The sequence below is a fragment of the Lagenorhynchus albirostris genome, chromosome 9, assembly GCF_949774975.1.
Source record: "Lagenorhynchus albirostris chromosome 9, mLagAlb1.1, whole genome shotgun sequence".
In the NCBI taxonomy this organism is placed as follows: domain Eukaryota; kingdom Metazoa; phylum Chordata; class Mammalia; order Artiodactyla; family Delphinidae; genus Lagenorhynchus; species Lagenorhynchus albirostris.
In genome coordinates, this window is record NC_083103.1 from 94,475,819 (window position 1) to 94,498,237 (window position 22,419).

General features: G+C 39.4%; 1 protein-coding gene across 1 annotated transcript in view; it reads left to right on the top strand.

Moving 5' to 3' along the window:
• UBE4A (ubiquitination factor E4A) overlaps window positions 1-21,839 on the top strand; it is a 33,845-nt gene extending 12,006 nt beyond the window's left edge. The window contains exons 5-20 of the mRNA XM_060160481.1: window positions 371-523; window positions 1,168-1,327; window positions 1,571-1,773; window positions 1,976-2,167; window positions 3,107-3,440; window positions 4,510-4,630; window positions 6,348-6,652; window positions 7,959-8,091; window positions 9,121-9,308; window positions 10,828-10,928; window positions 11,043-11,156; window positions 12,722-12,896; window positions 15,446-15,626; window positions 16,068-16,215; window positions 17,307-17,464; window positions 18,806-21,839. Coding sequence (XP_060016464.1) covers window positions 371-523; window positions 1,168-1,327; window positions 1,571-1,773; window positions 1,976-2,167; window positions 3,107-3,440; window positions 4,510-4,630; window positions 6,348-6,652; window positions 7,959-8,091; window positions 9,121-9,308; window positions 10,828-10,928; window positions 11,043-11,156; window positions 12,722-12,896; window positions 15,446-15,626; window positions 16,068-16,215; window positions 17,307-17,464; window positions 18,806-18,935 — 2,796 coding nt within the window. The 3' untranslated portion in view covers window positions 18,936-21,839. The remainder of the gene's footprint in view (window positions 1-370; window positions 524-1,167; window positions 1,328-1,570; window positions 1,774-1,975; window positions 2,168-3,106; window positions 3,441-4,509; window positions 4,631-6,347; window positions 6,653-7,958; window positions 8,092-9,120; window positions 9,309-10,827; window positions 10,929-11,042; window positions 11,157-12,721; window positions 12,897-15,445; window positions 15,627-16,067; window positions 16,216-17,306; window positions 17,465-18,805) is intronic.
• Window positions 21,840-22,419: the final 580 nt, after the last annotated feature.

A 22,419-nucleotide genomic window follows, 5' to 3' on the forward strand; every position in this document is an offset into this window, starting at 1 on the left:
TAATAACCTGTGTCAAAATTATCTTTTTTATCTTGATGTTCTAAAATAAACTTTGCAGTGGTCAGGGGAGATAAATTAGGAGTTTGGGATTAAGAGATACACACTGCTACATATAAAATAGATAAACAACAGGGACCAACTATATAGCACAGGGAACTATATTCAATGTCTTATAATAACCTATAATGGAAAAGAATCTGAAAAAGAATAGCTATATATGTGTGTGTAACTGAATCACTTTGCTGAACACTTGAAACTAACACAACATTGTAAATCAACTATACTTCAATAAAAAATACATCCAAAAAATTTAAAAATAAATTAACTTTGCAATGATTTAGTATTTTTGTTTATTTGTTTTTCTTAATAGGCCGTCTTCACTCGCTTATTACTTCAAGATCCAGGCAACCACTTGATTAACATGACCTCTTCTACAACGTTGAATCTCTCTGCTGATCGAGATGCAGGGGAGAGGCACATTTTTTGTTACCTTTATTCCTGTTTCCAAAGAGCCAAGGAAGAGGTAAAAGAATAATCTATTGAGTACTCTATTGTCCTCTTGGGTATGACTTTAACACATAAGCCAGAGAGTTGGATCAATGTCTTCTTTTTTTTTTGGCTGTGCTATGCAGCATGCGGGATCTTCCCCAACCAAGGATTGAACCCACACCCCCTGCAGTGGAAGCACAGAGTCTTAACCACTGGACCACCTGGGAAGTCCCAAGATCATTGTCTATTATATCAATTTATATACATCATATTATATCTGGAACTGGATATCAGAGGGACTGTTAGTTTATCTTCTAAAGTTTTAGTCTCTCCTTTCTGTGGCTTGGGGTCTACCCCTTTCCCCAATTAACAAGTGCCTCCTATTATTCTCTCTACAAACGTCTTAATATATCACACCCTTATTAAAAAAAGGTCTGATAAATTCATTTCCACTAAGGTATATATAACAGTAGATTAAGCTTGATCACTTCCAGCATTAGAATTTCTAACAGTTAGGTGATTCCTTAAACCAAAGAATGAACTCTCATGGCTTTTCAAGCATCCACAGGAAAGCACCACTGTTTTGGGACACAATGTCTTTTCCCTTCTATTTGCTATATCTGTCCTTGTGCCAGGTCACAGAGCTAGACTCTTCCCTCTCTTCATTGCTGTTTCCAGATTACCAAAGTTCCAGAGAACTTGCTACCCTTTGCAGTGCAGTGCAGGAACCTCACTGTGTCCAATACCCGAACAGTTCTCCTCACCCCCGAGATCTATGTTGACCAAAACATCCACGAGCAACTGGTAGATTTGATGTTGGAAGCCATCCTAGGAGGCCGTGAGTACATAAGCAACATCTGTGAGCTTCTACATTTGATTTCCAAGTGTAACATTCCTCTAATTGCATTAGAAAGCCTCAGAGCCACTATGGTTCCAGCGTAAATTAAGGAAGAGAGCTCACACCTTGACCTTTGAGGTTGAATACCAATAGAATTATCAAAAGTATCAGAAGAGTAAAGAGCTGTGTGTAAAGGCGTATAAAAAATTCTTATGGCCTCCTCTCTCTCTTGTCTTCTGTCAGATTTTGAAGGTGTAGCTGAGTTTCTGGATGAGGTCATCGAAGCCTTGATACTGGATGAGGAAGTTCGAACATTTCCAGAAGTCATGATTCCAGTGTTTGATATTTTATTGGGCCGAATAAAAGATCTAGAACTCTGCCAGATCCTGTTGTACGCATATCTGGACATTCTTCTGTATTTCACTAGGCAAAAGGATATGGCAAAGGTAGGTCTGAAAGCTCATATATATTCAGTTGAGTTGGAAGCTTAATACTCTATGCTTCCCTATCCTGAGGGCAGTGTAATATTACCTATGGAATAAGAGAAAGGTGCATTGGTTGTTGTATAATCTTAACTCTTTGAGGCCCTCTCATCCCATCATTTATCTCATCATACAGACAAATAACTAGGCTTGTCTTTTCCTACAGGTTTTTGTAGAATACATTCAGCCCAAGGATCCTACTAATGGGCAGATGTACCAGAAGACCTTGTTGGGAGTAATCCTGAATATCTCCTGCTTATTAAAGACTCCGGGTGTAGTAGAAAATCATGGCTACTTCCTGAATCCATCTCGTTCCAGTCCCCAGGAGATCAAAGTACAAGAGGCCAACATTCACCAGGTGGAGCTGTTAACCGGTGTATCCCGGCCCCCTGGTCTTAGATTAAGTATCGTTTCCTCAGAAAGCAGATGCAGATAAGGCTGCTTGAGCCTCTTTGGGAAAGCAGATCAATCTGGTTGGCTGTCTACCATAATCATGTACAGAAATGGCCCTCTTTTTAGCAGGCGCTAAGAGCAGAGCACAAACCTTTGTGTGGTTTAAGAGTGAGCTGCTGCTCTTCTTTGCCCTGTGCTGTAGCACAGCTACCTGCTCTCAATCCTCATTTTTCTCACCAAGCTATTTCTTATAACTTTAGCTCCTAAAATCTTCTGACTGAACTCCAGCTTAAAAGCCAAATTATTTTCCTTTTCCTCCTTCTGCTTATGTCCTCTCTTTTTGGGCTTAGCATAAATTATGGTAGAAGTCTGGCCAACATATGACAATAAATGGTTGAATTGGGGGCAGTTTAAATCTCCCATCATCACAACTTTCTAAAGCAGGGGTTGGCAAATTATACCAGTGGCCAAATCCAGCCTGCCGCCCATTTTTGTAAATAGTTTTATTGAACCCAGCCATGCCCATGTGTATATGTATTGTTCATGGCTTGATTTCATGCCACAGTGGTAGAGTTGAATAGTTGCTACAGAAACCATATGGCATGCAAAGCCAAAAATATTTATCATCTGGCCCTCTGCAGAAAAAGTTTACCATCCCCTACTCTAAAGCTATGTGAATGCTACCTGCAGTTTGGCACCTCATCAGGAAATCTCTTAAAAGTTCCCAGAAAGAAAAAAAAAATTTTTTTTTAATCAGAAATGGTGGCGTAAGGCACAGGGAAAGTGAGGGAGAAGATTAGGATTCGTGTATTTTTGGAAATTGCCAGTGGCTAAGATTTGAGAGTAACAAATATTAGGATTGTGAAACTGGAATGTTCTGTGGTTGTGTTTTCTGGTTAAACAGTTCATGGCTCGGTTCCATGAAAAGATCTACCAGATGTTGAAGAACTTACTCCAGCTCTCTCCAGAAACCAAACACTGTATCTTGTCCTGGCTTGGAAACTGTTTGCATGCAAATGCAGGCCGCACCAAGATTTGGGCCAATCAGATGCCAGAAATCTTCTTCCAAATGTATGCCTCGGATGCCTTCTTTCTGAATTTGGGTGCTGCTCTCCTGAAGTTATGCCAGCCATTTTGCAAACCCAGATCCTCTCGGCTCCTCACCTTTAATCCCACTTACTGTGCCCTGAAGGAGTTGAATGATGAAGAACGAAAAATAAAAAATGTACACATGAGAGGTAAGGGGGAGCTGGTCTTCTCAAAACAGTGTGTGCGTAACATCTAAGCCATTCACTTCTATATCCTTTTTCACAGAGGTCCCGCTTTCTCAAAGAAGATGAGGCAAAAAGAAAAGCTATTATGAGTTTTAAAAAGGCAAGCTTTTTAAAACTGTTATTTTTTAGATGTTGTCCTTTAATGAGACCTTCTCTCTGAATTTGGCAGACTTGGATATTCGCTCATTCATTCATTCATTATGAAAATGAATAAAGTACATTCCCTGTCCTTTTTGAACTCAAAGTCTCCACAGGAAGGCAGATATGTTAACAGATCATCATAATATGGTCTAGGGCTAATCTACAGGAGCACAGAGGAGGGAGTAAATGATTAATTCTACAGAAACTGGAGGTCTTCGTAGCTGAGTCCTGAAAAATGAGTTGGGTTTATCAAGCAAAGGAGCAAAGGAGGCCCTTTATGTAGAGGGAAAAACAAGTATGAAGGTACACAGCTGTGAAATGTCTTAACTAAGGAACAGTGAGAAGCTCAGTGTGGCTGGAACAAGGGGTAGATGGGGGAAGGGGTATGGGAATTGGCAGGAAATATTAGCCTAGGGAGGAAGAATATTGGGGAAAACTCAAATAATACAGAGAAGTGAAAAGAAGAAGATAAATCACTCTTAATTCTACCACTCAAAATGAATCGCTCAATCTTGATGTATTTCCTCCCAGTTGTATAACTCTTCTAATTATAAAAGTAACATGCTCAAAATCAAATAATCTTAAATACAGAAAAGCACAGAATAGATACAAATGATCCATTATCTATCCCCTGGAAAAATCTACAGTGCTATCATTCCTTTTAATTGTTGGTGATTTCATGATCAAGCTAAAGAGATTTAACTGCATTTCTATAGACTGAGAAGCCAAATTACATTTTTAGACAAGAGAGTAGGAATGTGAGATGTGTTTTTAAGAAGATATTACTTAATTCACTAATAGCAGGATGGAAGTTGAACTAGAATAAGGGGACACTAGAGCCAAGATAGATGTCTGTGGCAAGCCATTTACTCTTCCTTTTAATTTCTTTGAGGTTTGGACAAAGAAACCTGTTTGATCCCAGCTGTACAGGAGCCAAAGTTTCCCCAGAACTACAACCTTGTAACAGAAAACCTTGTCCTGACAGAGTACACCTTGTACTTGGGATTTCACAGGTAACTCCTCTGATGTCATTAGGAAAGAACTGCTTGGTTGTGTTGATAACCAGAAGGTTGACAGTGCGTCTTACAGATAACAATCTCACTTTATTCTGAAGGCTGACGTTAGGATCTAGTAGGAAAAGGGCATTATATGCATTTATTTGTGTCTACATGAAGTGGCTTTATCCATATAACTTGAATTTATTTTTAATTTTTGACCTGTTAAACTTTTTAAAATTAAAGATACACTAGTATTTTTCTCTAAACTTGCAAACTATCTTCCTTTTGTCATCTGCTAAAGTGGAATTGTTTTCATTTAACATTTCACATTCTGCTCTTGAATTTTCATTACTTTTTACTTCTGATGAAAAAAGAGAAAGCTTTATTCTATGGTATAGAGACAAAATTGACAAAATTAAATGTTTATAAGGTATTTCAATAAGATCAGTAGGAACATAAAAATCTATGTATCAAAGATAAGGAGGATTCTGGAAGTGTGAAGATTTGAGAGCTAAAGTGTATGACTTCCAAAAATTGTCTGGTTCTGGCTAACCGTATGTCATTCTATGATTTTTTTTTTCCCTCTGATTTAGCTGACTGTGACAAGTATAAATAAGGGGAGCAAATAGCTACTCACTCACAGTCTATAGGAAGGTATATTGAGGACAGCAGTTTTTAATGCCTTTTCAGGATACTTAAACTGACACAGCATTTTTCTAAACTCAGCAAATTTTTGGAAAAATGAAATTATATCTTTATTAGAGGCATTTTCTATCCCTATCATTGACATTTTAAGTGAGACAATAGATAACAATTTAGCATGTGTTTAACCCGTTCAACCACCTAGATTTAAACAGAAAAATGAACGTCATCTAGTTTCCCAGTATTGGCTAGCTAACCCTAGACATTATCCACAAGGCCAAGAATGACTTTGGACTGTACACATAGACACAACTATCTATAACATTGAATTATGGGTCTTCCTTTCATTGGAGAACATTTGGCTGACCCTTTGTAAAGAATCATTTAATTTTATATTGAGCATCAGAGGACTGGAAGCTGCTCTTAGGCTGCATCATAGGTGGCTACTGGTTGATATGTGGTCATTAGTAATCTAGACTCCTTTCTCACCAGCTTTAGTTCTCTACTAACCATGGAAAGACTGTCCATATAACCACGTCCAGGTACAATCATTGCACTTGTGTGGTGTCAAACTACCCTGCTGGGCTTCTTGTACTTTGCCTGATCGTTATATATTGTACATAATAAAAGCCCAATCTACACCCTGCTCAACCGAGCCATTCTATGGATGGTGCACTTCAGCCGAAGACAACTAATCTATGTAATTAGATTCAATTCTTGAATACTTGGTAACATTTTCCCAGTGCTATGCTCCCACCTCTGCCCTGTCAGTAACTTTTGTGATTGCTTTCTGTGTCATCACAACTGCAGCTCCCTACATCCTAAAAGGGCATAATAGAATAAATAAGTGAGGATTTGGTTTTCAAAAATGGTCTGTAAGGGAGGATGGGAGGGAGGTGCAAGAGGGAGGGGATATGGGGATATATGTATACGTATAGCTGATTCACTTTGCTATACAGCAGAAATTAACACAACATTGTAAAGCAATTATACTCCAATAAAGATGTTAAAATTAAAAAAAAAATGGTCTGTACTCAACAGTCCCTATATGAGCCTCCTGACCCAGTCTTTTCTGCTTTCTTGGGGGCAGGTTGCATGATCAGATGGTAAAAATCAACCAAAATCTGCATCGGCTGCAGGTAGCCTGGCGGGATGCTCAGCAAAGTTCTAGCCCAGCTGCTGACAACCTCCGTGAGCAGTTTGAACGACTGATGACCATCTATCTTTCTACTAAGACTGCCATGACTGAGCCGCAAATGCTGCAAAACTGCCTAAATTTGCAGGTGTCCATGGCTGTCCTCCTAGTTCAACTGGCCATAGGCAATGAAGGCTCACAGCCGATAGAGCTAACTTTTCCTTTGCCAGATGGCTACAGTTCTTTGGCTTACGTGCCAGGTAAGCAGGCTCTCCCTTGGGAGCTTCCTATTTATAGCCATCTAAGTTTAACTGGGTCACGTTGGAAGTTTAATCCTCAAAATATCCTTCCTTAGTTATCATTCAGCTGTTTTTGGAGAAACAACTCAAACTTGTAGGTAATGTCTGTTGGCTGAAGCCTGGGGGAACTGATAGCTTGTTCCTCAGCATTGTGTCGCCACTGCTGTGCAGATAAGAAAATAGTCTTCAAAGGACGAAGTGAAGTCAGGGTTTTCAGAGCTGTTAGTTTCTATCATTACTGTTGTTTGTCATTCAACTTACAAATTTATTTGTCTAACCCACCCCCCTGTGCTATTCTTTAGAAAAAAAAAAATCATCTCCTCTTGGTTAACCCAGAAGTGAGATTGTGTATGTATGTATGTTGGTGAGGGGCCGGCAGAAACTGTCCATCAAAATCAAGTTACATGTTCTTGATCACTGTACTAGTCATCTATTGCTGAGTCACAAATTACCCCAAAACATAGCAACTTAACACAACAAACATAATCACACACAGTTTCCACGGGTCAGTGATCCAGGAGTAGCTTAGCTGCATGGTTCTGACTCTGGTCCTTCGTGAGGTTGCAGCCAGACTGTCCACCAGTGCCATGGGAATCTGAAGACTCGATCAGAGCTGGAGGATCTGCTTACAAGCCTAGTCGTGTGGTTGTGGCAAACCTCAGTTGCTTACTGGCTTCTTTACCAGGCCACACAGGACTCTCCTTAGTACTGCTAATGGTATGGCAGGTGGCTTCCCTCAGAGCAGGGAACCAAAATGGAAGCTGTAGCCTTCTATAACCTAATTATGGAAATGACATGCCATCACTTCTATGTGCCCCATAGTGTGTCTTCTACCCTGGAATAGTGTAGGAGGAGATATACAAGGGCATAAATACTAGAAGGCAAAGACCAGTGGAGGACCCCAGAGAGTGAAGACCATAGTCATCTAATGTATTCATTTCTATTCAAGATTCTTTTTCATCTAAAGGGTTATTTTAACACACTGTTAACCTTGAGTGTGGAAGTATATGTCTATCAGTATACTTTCTTAAACTGCACTGGTGTGTTAACATTTTATGTCTCTACTATTCTGTTTACTTGGATAAAAATAAAAATTGACTTACATTCAAAGGAGATTCTATATTAATTTATCGTCATTTCTAGTACCTACAAGACATTTGGGGTTTTTTTAACCTTCACTAAGTAGAGTAAAAGGGAGGAATTTAAATATTGCATAATACAAAGAGTCAGATGTTTGGCTAATTCCAGTGAATATTTTCTTTCTCAGAATTTTTTGCAGATAACTTGGGTGATTTCCTCATTTTTCTCCGCCGCTTTGCCGATGACATCTTGGAGACATCAGCAGATTCCCTGGAACATGTCCTTCATTTTATCACCATTTTCACTGGAAGCATAGAAAGGTGAAGTGCTGAAAGCGTGGCTCTGTCACAGTTTAGAGCTGCAAAACATTCAGAAGACTTCTAAACCAAGAAATAAACAAGCCTGAATCATAAGGGGTTGCCTTCAGAAGTTGTGTTAACATTAATGAATCACCTGACTATCCTTATGGGTAGCCCAAAATCCCACACTTGAGAGGCATAATAAACAAAGGACTTTGCCCACAGAGAATTTGAACCTGCATATAAGGTACCTGATGGGAATTTCACTGCTAGTCCCTGGTTAAAATAGTTACCTTAATGCCAGAGACCTTGCCAGGTGCTAATGATCTTCTAATGTATGATAACAAAGTTTGCTCTTAAAATTCTGAGTTGGATGAGCAGTAAACTTGGGTAAATGCTCTCTGATCTCAAGTCTTAGCATTCATAGCTTCTAGTCCTCCTTCCCAAAGGAAGATGCTCATTGACCTGTAGAGTTGCTTCTCTGATTTGTTGGTGGTAGGCCAAAGGAAACAGTATGTATGTAAGAGAGAATTTGCTGCACAAAGAAGAGATCCACAATCCCCTGAGCCGTGTCAGTGAGACATAGGTAGAAGCCAGTCCTTCACTGAACTGAGCAGACCTAATGAAAAATCATAAGTCAACAAGTATTAGGCGCACATGGTATGCATTATAAGTAACGTGGAATAATTATATCCTGGCCCTTAGCCTCAGAAAGCTTGGAAAGGCAAGTTTATCCCAGATGAAGCTGTCAGAGAATAGTAAATAGTAAGTCGTGCATTGTTATAGTGAAGTAAACAGAATGGCAGAGCATTAAATAGAAACTTAAGTACTCATCCTCATAATTGGTAAGCTGTGATCTTAAAGAGCTGAATGGTACACTCTGCATATCCCCCAGAAATTGACCGACTTAAAACTGTGGAGTCGTGTTTTCTCCTGTAACTCTCTGTACAGATGATATATCATGTTTTGACTCCTCGTATGGAGAGAATAGTTATAAATTTGGGAGTTAAATTTTCTGCTTGCTCAGTTTGCTTTCTGCCCTATTCATAGGATGAAGAATCCCCACCTAAGGGCCAAACTCGCTGAGGTGTTGGAAGCAGTGATGCCCCACATGGATCAGACCCCAAATCCCTTGGTATCCAGTGTGTTCCACCGGAAACGTGTGTTCTGCAACTTTCCCTATGCATCCCACCTTGCAGAAGCTCTAATCAAGGTCTTTGTGGACATTGAGTTTACAGGTAAAGCAGTCTAGAACCAAGAAACTGATCGCTGATCAGTTTTTAAATGTCAGGAAAATAATCATAAGCCATTATTTATTGAATACCTACCATGTGCTACCCTTGATGCTAAGTGCTTTTTTCACATTGTTTCCTTAATCTGTCACCATCTGGAAAGTTTTACTCTATTATCCCCATTTACCTATGAAGACATGGATGCTCAAAAAGATTAAATTATTTGTTTATGTCATACAATTAAGTGGTAGAATCAGGTCTCTCTCACCTTAAAAAAGAAAAACGCATACTGTTAACAACTTTACTATAATTTTTGATAGAATCATACTCAAATAAATTAGGCTGTCCAGTTAAAACCCCAGGTCTTTATTTTTCTCTGCCTCAAAATTACAGAATGGTGGATAATGAGACAGTGTGCTGATTGAGATATTCTTTTGTCTTATCCAGACGGTCTAACTCTCGTACAGTTTCATTGTTAGATTAAGAATAACAGCAGGCAACATTCCCTTTCTCTCATGCCCTTTTGAGCTGTAACCCTGAGATGCTATGTTTGAGTAAACAGTACCCTCTCTCAACCAGTAAACAAGATCAGTTACTTAAGACCACTTTTAAAGGGGATGTCCTACCAGCCAGTGATAAATACAATTAACATTAAAGAGACATTTAACACTTTACTGACTGTTTTTCCATATTTGAATTTTGACTTTGTTACTTGCTTACCTCTGAGACTTAGTTTCCTCATTTGTAAAAGGGGTTGAAGTGATGGTTGAGGCAGTGTATGTAAATCTTTATAATATATAAGAAGTTGCACAATAAATCATTGCAGTTATCTCATTATACAGCCACTATGACCCTCTGGTTGTAATATTAGAGGGTGTATTATAATTCCTGTTTTATTTTCTGAGGAAGTGGGAGTTGAGAAAGAGTAAGAGACTTGCATTAAGTGGAGCCAGAAGGAAAACCTAAGTCTCCTGACTCCAAATCCCATGCCCCTCCCTTATTATATGACCCAACCTGTAGAGCTCTGGTGGTACCTGTGGCATGTCAAAAGCAGTATAAGCCTCAGATTTTTAGCTCCTGGCCTGATTTTTCAGAGTAATCAAGAACCAGTTAGCCACACAGTTGGGATGTTATCCATGAAGAATGTGGGGATTACTTTTAGTAGCCCATCCTGCACGTGGCTGGCACTGCCACAATGGCCAGCTCAGAGGCCTCATTCAAAGTCTGATAAGTAGTCTACGTTTGGATGTGGAAGCATTTGTTTCCCTTGGCTTTTATTTTGCAGCTCAGTCCTTGTCCTTTTCTGAGTACTGTATCGTTTATATGTCCCCCTCTTGTTCTGTCGGTAAGGAGATAAACAAACACTTGATTATGACTCTAGGCCTTCATAAACTCCCGCGGCAGGTCTTGCCGGTAGCCTTGACACATTCAGAATTTTTATAAAATGGTTACACATAAACATAAGCCCTTGCCTTTTCTCTGATAGCACCCCCTTTGTTGATGTTTTGCTCTTGCCTTACTCCAGGAGACCCCCATCAGTTTGAGCAGAAGTTTAATTACCGCCGCCCCATGTATCCCATCCTCAGGTACATGTGGGGAACAGATACCTATCGAGAGAGCATTAAGGTGAGAATGTTTTTGGTGAAACCAAAATTGAGTTATCTGAGTTTTGCTCCACATAAGCCCCAATGGGTTGTGATTCAGTACTAAAATGTTTTTTTCTTGGGCTGGGACTTACAGGATTTGGCTGACTATGCCTCTAAGAATTTAGAAGCCATGAATCCCCCACTTTTCCTCCGCTTTCTTAACCTGCTAATGAACGATGCCATCTTCCTTTTGGATGAAGCCATACAGGTAAAAAAAACAAACAAACAAACAGATTTAACTGCCCTTATACCATCATACATACTTTTTACCTCTTAGTCATAATAGAGCAATCCTTATGCTAGCAATCCCCTAGTACCAGTCTTGGACACCAAAAATTTGCAAGTAGTAATGTACCACCAACCTTGCCCTTGTAGAGTTTGATAGGTATTGTTCCATTAGAGACCAAGACCAAGGGCCTTATGAGCTAGGATGATATTCTGGCAGACAGTGGAAAAGAAAGTGTGAAAGGCCAAACTAAGGTACCCTGGCAGAACTAATCAGTCTAGCGCTAGAGAAAGAAATCAGAGGAGCTTCGTTCAGTTAGTGACTTTCAGCTTTCTTCCATCCCTAGACATCAGTAACAGTGACTGACCAAGGCAATGATTCTTAGCCCTCTTTCCTAAAAGATTCTGACTTTTATACCACTATTTGGAAAAAAATCTCTGGTTTGGGTTATTTTTTCACATAAAGACTCCAAGTCATCAGTACTCTTCATCTGTCCACTGCCTCCCAAATCTTTAGCTATATCTGAAACATGAGTTTTACAAAGTATACACCTGGGGGTCTCTCAGTTCCTTCAACTTAACCCTCCCTTGTGGAGCTGCTTATTGCTGCTATAAAAACTTCCCTTATCTGCGACAGGTGTAAGATAGGGCAGTGACCCAAAGGGAGACAAAGCAGGTAAATCTTGAGGGTAGCCTGTTGGATAACCCACACACTCCTCGTATTGATTAGCAATCTCCCAGTAACTTGTATTTAATTTGTGAGCAAATGTTCCTGCTTTGTTCATAATCCCATACTTGAAGATTTTAGATCTGTTGCCTTAGAAAACAAGTCCTGTAATAAATAGACGTTTCTAAGGAACAGTTATGTGACAGAATGACACAGACGGCGTTTTCATGGGACTGTAAGTTTAACATGCTTGCTACAACAGCAAGAATGGTGAGAGGTAGAGGGTTTTAAATATTTATGGTTCTCCTTCCAGACATTTTGCATATGTGATAGAGCTTTGTTTTTTGATAAGCAGTTTTGGGGGGTGGTTTTTTTTTCATCTTTCATCTTTTTTTTCCCATCTTTCATCTTTTTTTTCCCTGTAGCCTGTTTGCTTTTACCAATATTTCATATACTATTTATCCTCGTTTCTATTTCATAGACTATACTATTTCCAGGGGAATTACCCATAAGTCTACCCAGGCTGAAACAATTTTTCCCACAATTTCTTTTTTATCTTTTTTTGTCTTTTTTTCATCTTTTTTTTTTTTTTTTAAGTCTGTGCCTTGTGGCATGCAGGATTCTTAGTTCCCCGACCAGGGATCGAACCCATGTCCCCTGCTTTGGGAGCATGGAGTCTTAGCCACTGGACCGCCAGGGAAATCTCCCCACAATTTCTTTTTAAACTTCAGCCCTGTGCTGAGAAATAAAGCCTCATGTCTCTTAGGTAAATCTGTGGTTTTCCCAGCTTAGTAGACTAGATTTTAAATAGGACCTCTTAAATATCATCTTCCCTTCAATACACTTTGTTCTCTGATATCTTCCACCTCTGGTTTCTGTAGTATTTGAGCAAGATAAAAATTCAACAAATTGAGAAGGACCGAGGTGAATGGGACAGTCTGACTCCAGAAGCCCGCCGAGAGAAGGAGGCCGGCCTACAGATGTTTGGACAGCTGGCACGTTTCCATAACATCATGTCCAATGAAACAATTGGTACCCTTGCCTTTCTGACATCAGGTAAGGATACAACACACTGCTTTCCCGAAACATGCAGTGGTTAAGATCTGCTTCATTTGAGGGATCAGCCCACTGACACTCTGGTGACAGTATCCTCCTTCACAGTCTGAGAGGAACTGAATCACTAGAAAAGCTTCAAAAAGAATGATGTTGTCCATTGTTGACATGGGAATGAGGAAATGGTCATCCTCACACAGCTGCCAGAAAGCATAAGTTAGTATCATTTTTCTTGAGGACACAACTTACCCGTATCAGTATAGCTGGGGGTGTTTGTGTTACCTGAAAAAAATATTCTTGAACTCTGGTTAAATGTGGTAGATCAAACAGAGATATTTATCTCTACTCCCTCTAGAGCTGCACTGTCCAGTTCAGTAGTCACTCACCACATGTGGCTCTCAAGCATTTAAACTTTGGCTAGTCGGAATTGAGATGTGATATAAGTAGAAAATACACACTGCAGGACTTGGTATTTAAAAACAAAGTAAAACCTTTCATTAATAATTTTTATATTGATTATACATGAAATGACAACCAAGGATCACCAGACATTTGAGGAAATCCTCTAATGTGAAACACAGATAATAGATGAAAACTCTTTAAAACAGGGGTCCCCAACCCCCAGGCCGCGGACCAGTATCGGTCCACAGCCTGTTAGGAACAGGGCCGCACAGCAGGAGGTGAGCGGCGGGCGAGTGAGTGAAGCGTCATCTGCCGCTCCCCATTGCTCCCCATCACTCGCATTACCACCTGAACCATCACCCCACCCCCACCCCCGGTCCGTGGAAAAATTGTCTTACACGAAACTGGTCCCTAGTGCCAAAAATGTTGGGGACTGCTGCTTTAAAATATCTTTATAATCTCAGAGGTATGAGAGAAGATACAGCATACATAAAACAGAAACAAAGAGGCAACACAAGGGATTATGCAAAGAACAAGAAGGAGCTCTTGGATATTGAAAATGTAACTTTAGAAATTTTGAAAAGTCAGTAGAATGGTTAGAAGATAAATTCAAGGAACTCTTCCATGAAAGTAGAACAGAAAAAGAGATAGAAATTAGAAGAGAAAACAAGAAAATAAAGGATCAATCTAGGAAGTATCAAAAGAGAAAAATGAAAGGACGTTATCAAAGAAATAATACCCCCCAAATTTCCCAAAACTAAGTGTAAATTAAAAGGAGCCACCAAGTACCCAGTGCAGGGAATTTTTAAACCCCCACACTAAGGTATATCATTGTGGCATTTCAGAAAATCAGGGTACCTAAAAGGTTCCAGAGAAAAATCAGGTCATGTACAATGGTTTAAACATCTTTGAATTTCACAGCACTGACGTTTGAAGCTGGAACACAGTCCTGATGGAAAATATCTTTTCAGCCTAGAATCTTATTGCCCACCAAGCCATTTTACCCTGTTTGAGGGTAAAATGTAAGGACATCTTCAGACGTGAAGGTATCAGATTTACTTCCGGTGTACCCTTTTTTGAGAAGCTACAAAAGGATAAATATACTCCATCAAAATGAAGGAGGAAAGTGGAATCCTGTAAGAGAGATGCAAAGGAAGTTCCCAGGCTGATGATAGAGGTAGCTTGTATGACCACCACACCATAGGCCTATAAAACAAGGAGTCCAGATTGGAGTGAGGAATGGAAGCTTCCAGAAAGAACATCTCCAAAAACTATTTTTGAGAGTTTTACATTTCTGGTGGAGAGTTTAGAAAGATTTAATGATAGGTACTCTGAAAATAAGCAGGAAAAAAAAGTATTAAAAAGTATATATAGGGGCTTCCCTGGTGGCACAGTGGTTGAGAGTCTGCCTGCCGATGCAGGGGACGTGGGTTCGTGCCCCGGTCCGGGAGGATCCCACATGCCGTGGAGCGGCTGAGCCCGTGAGCCATGGCCGCTGAGCCTGTGTGTCCGGAGCCTGTGCTCCGCAACGGGAGAGGCCACAACAGTGAGAGGCCCACGTACCGCAAAAAAAAAAAAAAAAAAAAAAAGGTATGAATCGTCACTATCCTATAGAACTTTATTTGATGGAAATGTTCTATAAATCTAGACTGTCCAATACTATAGATACTAGCCACATGTGGCCATTGAACACTTGAAATGTGCGTAGTGTATCTGAAAAACTGAATTTTTTACTTAATTTTAATTAATTTAAATAGTCACATGTAGCCAGTGGCTACCATGTTGGACAGCACAGGAACCTATATTTACTGAAATGGTAAGGTATTTACGATATCATTAATGAAAAAAGTAAGTTACAGAATATGTACAACATGATAATCATTTTGTTTTATAAATGTATATGTATGTAAATATGGACAGGAAAACTAGAAGGATATATTAGCAAAATGTTAACAGTGTTTACATCTGAGTAGTAGTTTTTATATTTTGTTTGTTTGCTGTTCCTTGTCTAATATTTTCTAATATTACTGCAATGAAAATGTATTTTAAAAAATAGCAGTCCCCAGAGGTCTCCAAGTAAAACTCTAAGACATTGTAAGTTGAAGATTGCTAATGGATTGAGTTTTCACAGACTTTGGCTTTTTTTCCAGAGATCAAATCCCTCTTTGTGCATCCTTTCCTGGCTGAGCGCATCATCTCCATGTTGAACTACTTCCTGCAGCACCTGGTTGGCCCCAAGATGGGGGCCTTAAAAGTCAAGGACTTCAGTGAATTTGACTTCAAACCCCAGCAGCTCGTTTCAGATATCTGCACCATCTACTTAAATCTTGGGTACCTGAGATTTAATTGGGCAGGCCAGAGGCCTTGCTCGTGTTTTAACTGGGGGTTTTGACAATGGAATGACTAGCTGGTAATTATGTGGAAATAGAAAGGAAATGGTTTGTTTCTAGTTGGCTGATGAAGGAATCTTCTATAGTTTTAAATAATGAGATTTTGTACGACCTGTGGGACGTTATTTGGAATTTCCAACATTCTGCCTTGATCTGTGCAAAGATAAACTTTACTGATCCATTGTTTGGAAAAGCAGTATATTTTTAAGGTCATGGGATAGTTGATAAGACTTCCTTCCTAAAAATTAGAAGAAATCATTCTATATCAAAAGAACATTCATGGTATATGAGTGATGGGGAACTTTGTTCCTCAACCCATCCGTTATTGCCCTCTTTGACCTATCCTCTGATGCTCAGTTTCTTTCTGATGCTGACCTTCTAGGGATGAGGAGAATTTCTGTGCCACTGTGCCCAAGGATGGACGTTCCTATTCCCCAACTCTCTTTGCACAGACAGTCCGAGTCCTGAAGAAAATAAATAAGCCTGGGAATATGATTGTGGCTTTCAGCAACTTAGCAGAGAGAATCAAGGTAAGGAGGAGGATAATTTGCTTATTAACATGTTCAATAAAAACTATGTCAACTCAGCTGTTCTGCTTTTTTACCCAATTTGAGGGGGGAAAAGAGTATTGCGTTGAGAAAATATAAATAGCTGATTCTTCCTGATTAGTCAATAGCTAAAACTACCATATTCTTTAATAGTACTACTCTTTTCAATATGAGGGTGAGAACAGAAAAATAATTTAAGAAGCTTCTACTAAAAAGAATTTACAAATTTTTAATAGGCCGTTTTTATGAAAACTTCTCTGTACAGTGTTACCAATAGACTTGAAAATCTACGATATTTATACAGAACTTTTTAGAATACAATTCAAGATTAGTAACTTTTAGTCATTGATTTTTATTGATTTTTCTCTGTTCTCTCTATTTGTAGTTGGTAGTTGGCTTATATAGGAATGGCCATACATTTTAAAGATTAAAATACTGTATTGTACTCAGCTAATCCCTTTCGTTGGAGCAGCTGCATTTGCATTTATGAAGAAGGAAAAATTATGGCACGGAGTCTAATGGAAAACCTTCCTAATTGATAACAGTCTTCCCTTCATTGAGTTATTTATTGAATTGGGCTTCATCTTTGCCTAGAGCTTAGGCAGATGGATCGCTGAGGAACTAAAGTTCAAGCAGATGTTGAAGCCACTTTTAAATTCCCATACCTGTTTGTTCCTAAAACCGGAAACTGCTTTTCATACACAGACTGCATGGGTAACTCTGTAATTATACAAATAATAACCCCTCCAACCCCCACCCCTTACAGCCGGGTTGTTGTCAGAAGGATGGATGTTGAGTGTGGTGTGGTTTTTTTCCCCTGTTAACATTTAGATCCATTTCTGGTCATGGCTGCTAGCAGCTGAGCCAAACTGAAGATTCAGAGTTGGGGCTGAATGTTAAATTTGCTCCTATAGTATCCATATTGGCTTGTTTAGAACATAAAGCTGAGAATTGTTACTGTCGCCATAAAGGGTTACTAACAATAACCCTTGAAGGTTAAGGTATAGTCATTGAGCATTTTGAGTTCAGCTGCTTCTGTGATTTCCCCATAACTGCCCGGTATTTGTGCTCAGTCTCTAGCAGACCTCCAGCAACAGGAAGAGGAGACCTATGCAGATGCCTGTGATGAGTTTCTGGATCCCATCATGAGCACACTGATGTCTGACCCTGTGGTGCTGCCGTCTTCCAGAGTCACTGTGGATAGATCCACCATTGCCAGACATTTGCTCAGGTAAGCCAGCCCCCAAAAGCAGCCTCAAGAGTACAGGTGTACATTTGTCTGCTATCATCTTTTTCTCCCAGTACAGTGCACCCAATAGGTACTCCACATTGTTGATTTATTAATGTATTGTGTGTATCACTTGATTGTTAAGGATTTCAACATCCAAAACAAGACACCTGTTGAGAAATGCTGGAGCTAACTTTACCTCTTCCTTCCTCAAGGAAATAATTTCTATCAATTATAAAATATGTCAACCTTGGGCTTCCCTGGTGGCGTAGTGGTTGAGAGTCTGCCTGCCGATGCAGGGGACACAGGTTCATGCCCCGGTCCGGGAAGATCCCACATGCCGCGGGGCGGCTGGGCCCGTGAGCCATGGCCGCTGAGCCTGCGCGTCCGGAGCCTGTGCTCCGCAACGGGAGAGGCCACAACAGTGAGAGGCCCGCGTACCGCAAAAAAAAAAAAAAAAGTCAACCTGGAGTATAAGTTGACTTGAAATTGTCTTAATTTTACTTTAGTTGTAAAAATATAAAAGACAGATTGAAAAAAAAAATTCAGGTTTTACACTCATCGTATGGGTTTACCCACATTCTGCTGCAGCTGTTGGACTCAGCCATGGTGACTACAAGTTTTCCCCAGCCTGCCTACTCTAAGTGCAGCATTAGAAAGAAATGGGTACTGAGAAACTCTGCCTATTTAAAATGAAGTTATATAAGTTGACCCAGATCTAGGGAAATAATGTTTTTTAAATATTGGAAAAAAGGATGTTCTACTTGATGGTATTTGGTATTAAGCACTCGCTATATGCATGATGCTGTGCTGGGTAGTATGTCTTTTCCAAAGTGTCAGTGAGAGTTTATATTTTTATCGTGGCTTGAGAGTACAGAGAGAAGGTATATCATTTTACCTATGAGGAAGCCATAATCTGCATTTATTTGAAGAGCAATCAGCTAGCTAAATCGAGTGTCAGCCTACAAAGCTTTATCCCTTAACACCTTATACTGTTTCAAGAGTCTGTCACTAAAACTACAAACAGCTCTTTATGCCGACATGATTGTTACAGGGTCTCTGTCTTGGGGAAATGGAATCAAATACCATCTGAAGAGCAATGTTGAGATAAAGTTTGTTAAGCGGAGAGACAAAGTAGCTAAAAAATCTGCAAAAAAAAAAAAAAAAACCTCCCAAATCACTCTCTGTCATCCCATTCTTTCTAACCTCAAGTCAGCACTTGATTCAGAATCATAATACACTCTAGCTTCAGTCTCAAGGTGGGATGCCTAGGTATTCTCTTTTTGGCTGAAGATGTTAGAACTTACAGAAATAACCCCATTTCTCTTTTTCTCTTTGTCTCAGTGACCAAACAGATCCCTTTAACCGTAGTCCCCTCACCATGGACCAGATCCGGCCAAACACAGAACTAAAAGAAAAAATCCAACGGTGGCTTGCAGAGAGGAAACAACAACAAAAGGAGCAACTTGAATAAATACTGGGACCTAAACAAACCAAAAACCAACCCCAGAGTGTAGATAAACAATTGTTTGTGGTTTCTCTCTTTCTGGTTCTGTTCCTTTCCTTTTCCTTGCTTTCTTTTTTATTCTTCACCCTTTACTAAATTAGAGAACTGCTCTTTCTCAAATTATGATAATTAAAATTCCTAAGAACTTTACAGTGCTCCTGGCTTGCAGGAAATTATACTTATAGCATCACCATGTTTGGAAATCATCACTAATTTTTACCCTTTGTTATATCTCTTCCTGTTCGTTCTTCTTCCTTTTCTTACCTTAAATTACATTAACTTCAACTACTAAAACCTCCTGCCACCCTACTATTTCTCTTCCAAGAACTGCTCAGACATCTTTGGTGAGCACTGCTTTTAAGTATATGATGTCACGTATTGACAGCTGATATCAGAAAGTCCTGTGTTATCAAGGTATTTACTAGACTTTATGACCCAGACTTCAGCCCTTTTCCTTGTTACAGCTCTGCAATGTTACAGAATAACATTTTGTGTAAAAGCAGATACCTTGATGTTTGAGTAGATTTTTGAATAAGATGAAAGATGACATGAAAAAAAGGCATCTTATGCAACTTCAGTTGGTAGCTCTTAGTTTTGTGTTATATTGTAACTCAAAGATATCTTGGAGGCCAAACACTCCCCCATGGAGTTGTCATTACCACAGAAAATTTAGCCCTATAATATTTTTAGGAGGATTGGTAGAACAAATTTGCAGTTTTGACTCTTTATTCAGAAAATTCTGAGGTGAAAAAAGAAGGCTTTTGGGCCCTTTTCATCTGCTGGAAATCAAGGATTAGGCTTGAGTAGAAAAGTTAGGCAACAAATATTGTAACTATGAAAAATGTCATTTTAAGACACTAATATCAGCAGTATATCTCAGTGTATATATATATATATATACACACCTACATACACACACCATGTACATTTTTATATTGGTCTAGTGTAAACAGAGTACCAATTTATATTGTCTCTTCCATGGTAAGATGTATGCAGTGTGTGGCCATGTTTACTAACATTATTCTAGACAAAATTCTGAGACTGTAAAATGTATATAGTTAACGTTTGTTTGGGCTTAAGACCTGACTTCTAAGAGCTGCTTCTAACTCAGCCTTAGGTCATCAATTACCAGAGCAGGAATTTGAGCACAACCTTGTCCACAAACCATTTTAAATACCCACTTAGGCCTATGTAGTTAGTAGATGGATAGGCCCCACTTTTACAGGTTGAGCTTGAGTTCCCTACTCAGTTGTGCAGCTTAACATGCTGAGTGAGGCACATTCCCCTATGGACTGTCTATATCACTATCCCTCTAAGCCCAAAAATATAACTAACAAGAAAAGTGGTATGATCTAGAAACAGGGGTCATTGCTTCATTTAGAGGATATTATTGTTAACCACGGCCTCTTTCAAATAAGATGGTAGTTTTACGGTAATCCAACACAAGTTGTTATAAGCAGTCCTTGATGTGTTTTTGATGGTATCAGCTGGAAACCCTCAAGTCAGAGGGCATCCCACACTAGATATAAAGTAGATGTTGCCTGTTGCTGTGCTTATAAATGAAAAAGGCAGTCTAGGACTCTCGCAAATGCCAGAATGTAAGATAGTAATTCAGTATGCTCCCTGGGTCTTTAAGGCATGGGTTGACAGGATGTGTTTATTTTCTTTAAATGAGCTTCTTTTCATATTTATTATCCTCCTTTACTTCTCTGAGAATGAACTGTATAAAATAAGCTTCAATTTATTTGCATTTATCTTCCAAACCCAATGTAGAAGGATATTTTCATTTTTAAAAGAAGTGGGGAAAAGACCAGAGTTTTATAGGAGAAAATTGGAGGAAAAAACGGGCACAAAACCTCAGAAGGCAGCTGTTCCCAGCAGCTTTCTAGTTAACAACCTCTATGCTGCCTCTTGTATCTGTGTCTGTATTCTACTTCTGTATTAAGTTAAGTCTTCAGATTGTAAGCCTTTTCTGGCAAGGTTTTTTGTTTTTGTTTTTGTTTTTTAAAAATCTCTTTTCCTGAAACTTTTTATGAATGGCTATGGCACCATTAATGCTGCTGAATATCTATAAACTCATCACAAAGGCAAGTGCGTAGCTTAAGGCCACTATTGGTAAGGAAACCAAGTGTCCTCTGTGCCTTTTTCCTTTCCTTGAAGTAATTTAAGACATCCCAAAAATGCGACTAAAAAATTATGATCGTGGTACAACATGGTGCGTATGTGCACTCAGAAGCTTAAAGAGGGCTTGTGTTTTCTGGAACTCAGCAAGCTCTAAATCTATCAGAGCAGACTTTCTGACATACCTAGTTTTATGTGTTGGCTTTGCTAGCGTATGATAGGAAAGTGAAGACTCTAATCAGCTCTAGTATTGCTTACTAAGAGGGTAATAGTAAACTTGGAAAATTAAGTAGGTTTTATCAAGCAATCTGGGTTTGTTTGTTTTTAATATAGTTTTTAATGGATATGTGAAAACTGAAAGAAATGTCGAAGGTTTTTTAATGGTGCAGGTGAAGGTGCCAGTTGCTATTTGGTATCACACTCTACAGAAGCTTCATTACTTTATTTGATGCTGGTTACTAAGCAGCCATTGCACAGAGCATAAGTCTACTGGGTGCCTTTACAAGCCAGAGGCTGATGCTGCACTGTTGATGTCATGTGAGGAAATAATGCACATGCTCTAACTGCTTGGAAAAGAAAAAGAACCTAGAAACAAAGAAAATGAAGAACAAAACGACAAAAAGTTTGATTGAAATAAAACTTGATCAACGTAACTGTATTTTGGAACATTCCAGGAAGGTTACTTCTTGTCATACTTGCCTGGGGGTGTTTGTTCAAAGCTTGTATTTAATAAATGAACATCTGACTTAACCTTTGTTATCACTGCTTTATTACAGTATCAAAAGCTAGTGGCAGTTCCAGAAATCCCTCTGAAAACTTAGAGGGCTCTGAACTTTACTTTTTTTTTAAGGTCGTATCAAATGTGTGGCCTGGCTGACCTAACCTGCCTTACCAGGCTTTTGGACCCTGGAGTTATCTTCAGATGAGTCTCAGGGCATGTTTCTTCCTAAGCAGTTCACTTTTGGCTTCACTTTTCTTCATCTGGCCTAAACCCCAGGTCTTTCACTTTAATCATTCACTATCAAGTTCCCCTTTCTTGCCCCTTGTTTCTGCACCTCTGCTATGCAAAACCTCAGCCCAGATTAACCCAACCATTTCCCTCTGCTCCAATATCCCAGCTACAGGCTACTGTTGGAGAAAAATGACACAAACTTTAGAGTGGTGTGACGAACAACCCTTCTGTGTGTCCTTAACTTCAACAGCTACTCCAAACTTTAACTTCTTTCCTTAGATTTTCTCCCACCCTCCCACTTAACCCTCACACTCAGATGACCTTGCCTTCTACTTCACAGATTTCAGAATTTCCACTTTCAAACTTCTCTTCCATCAT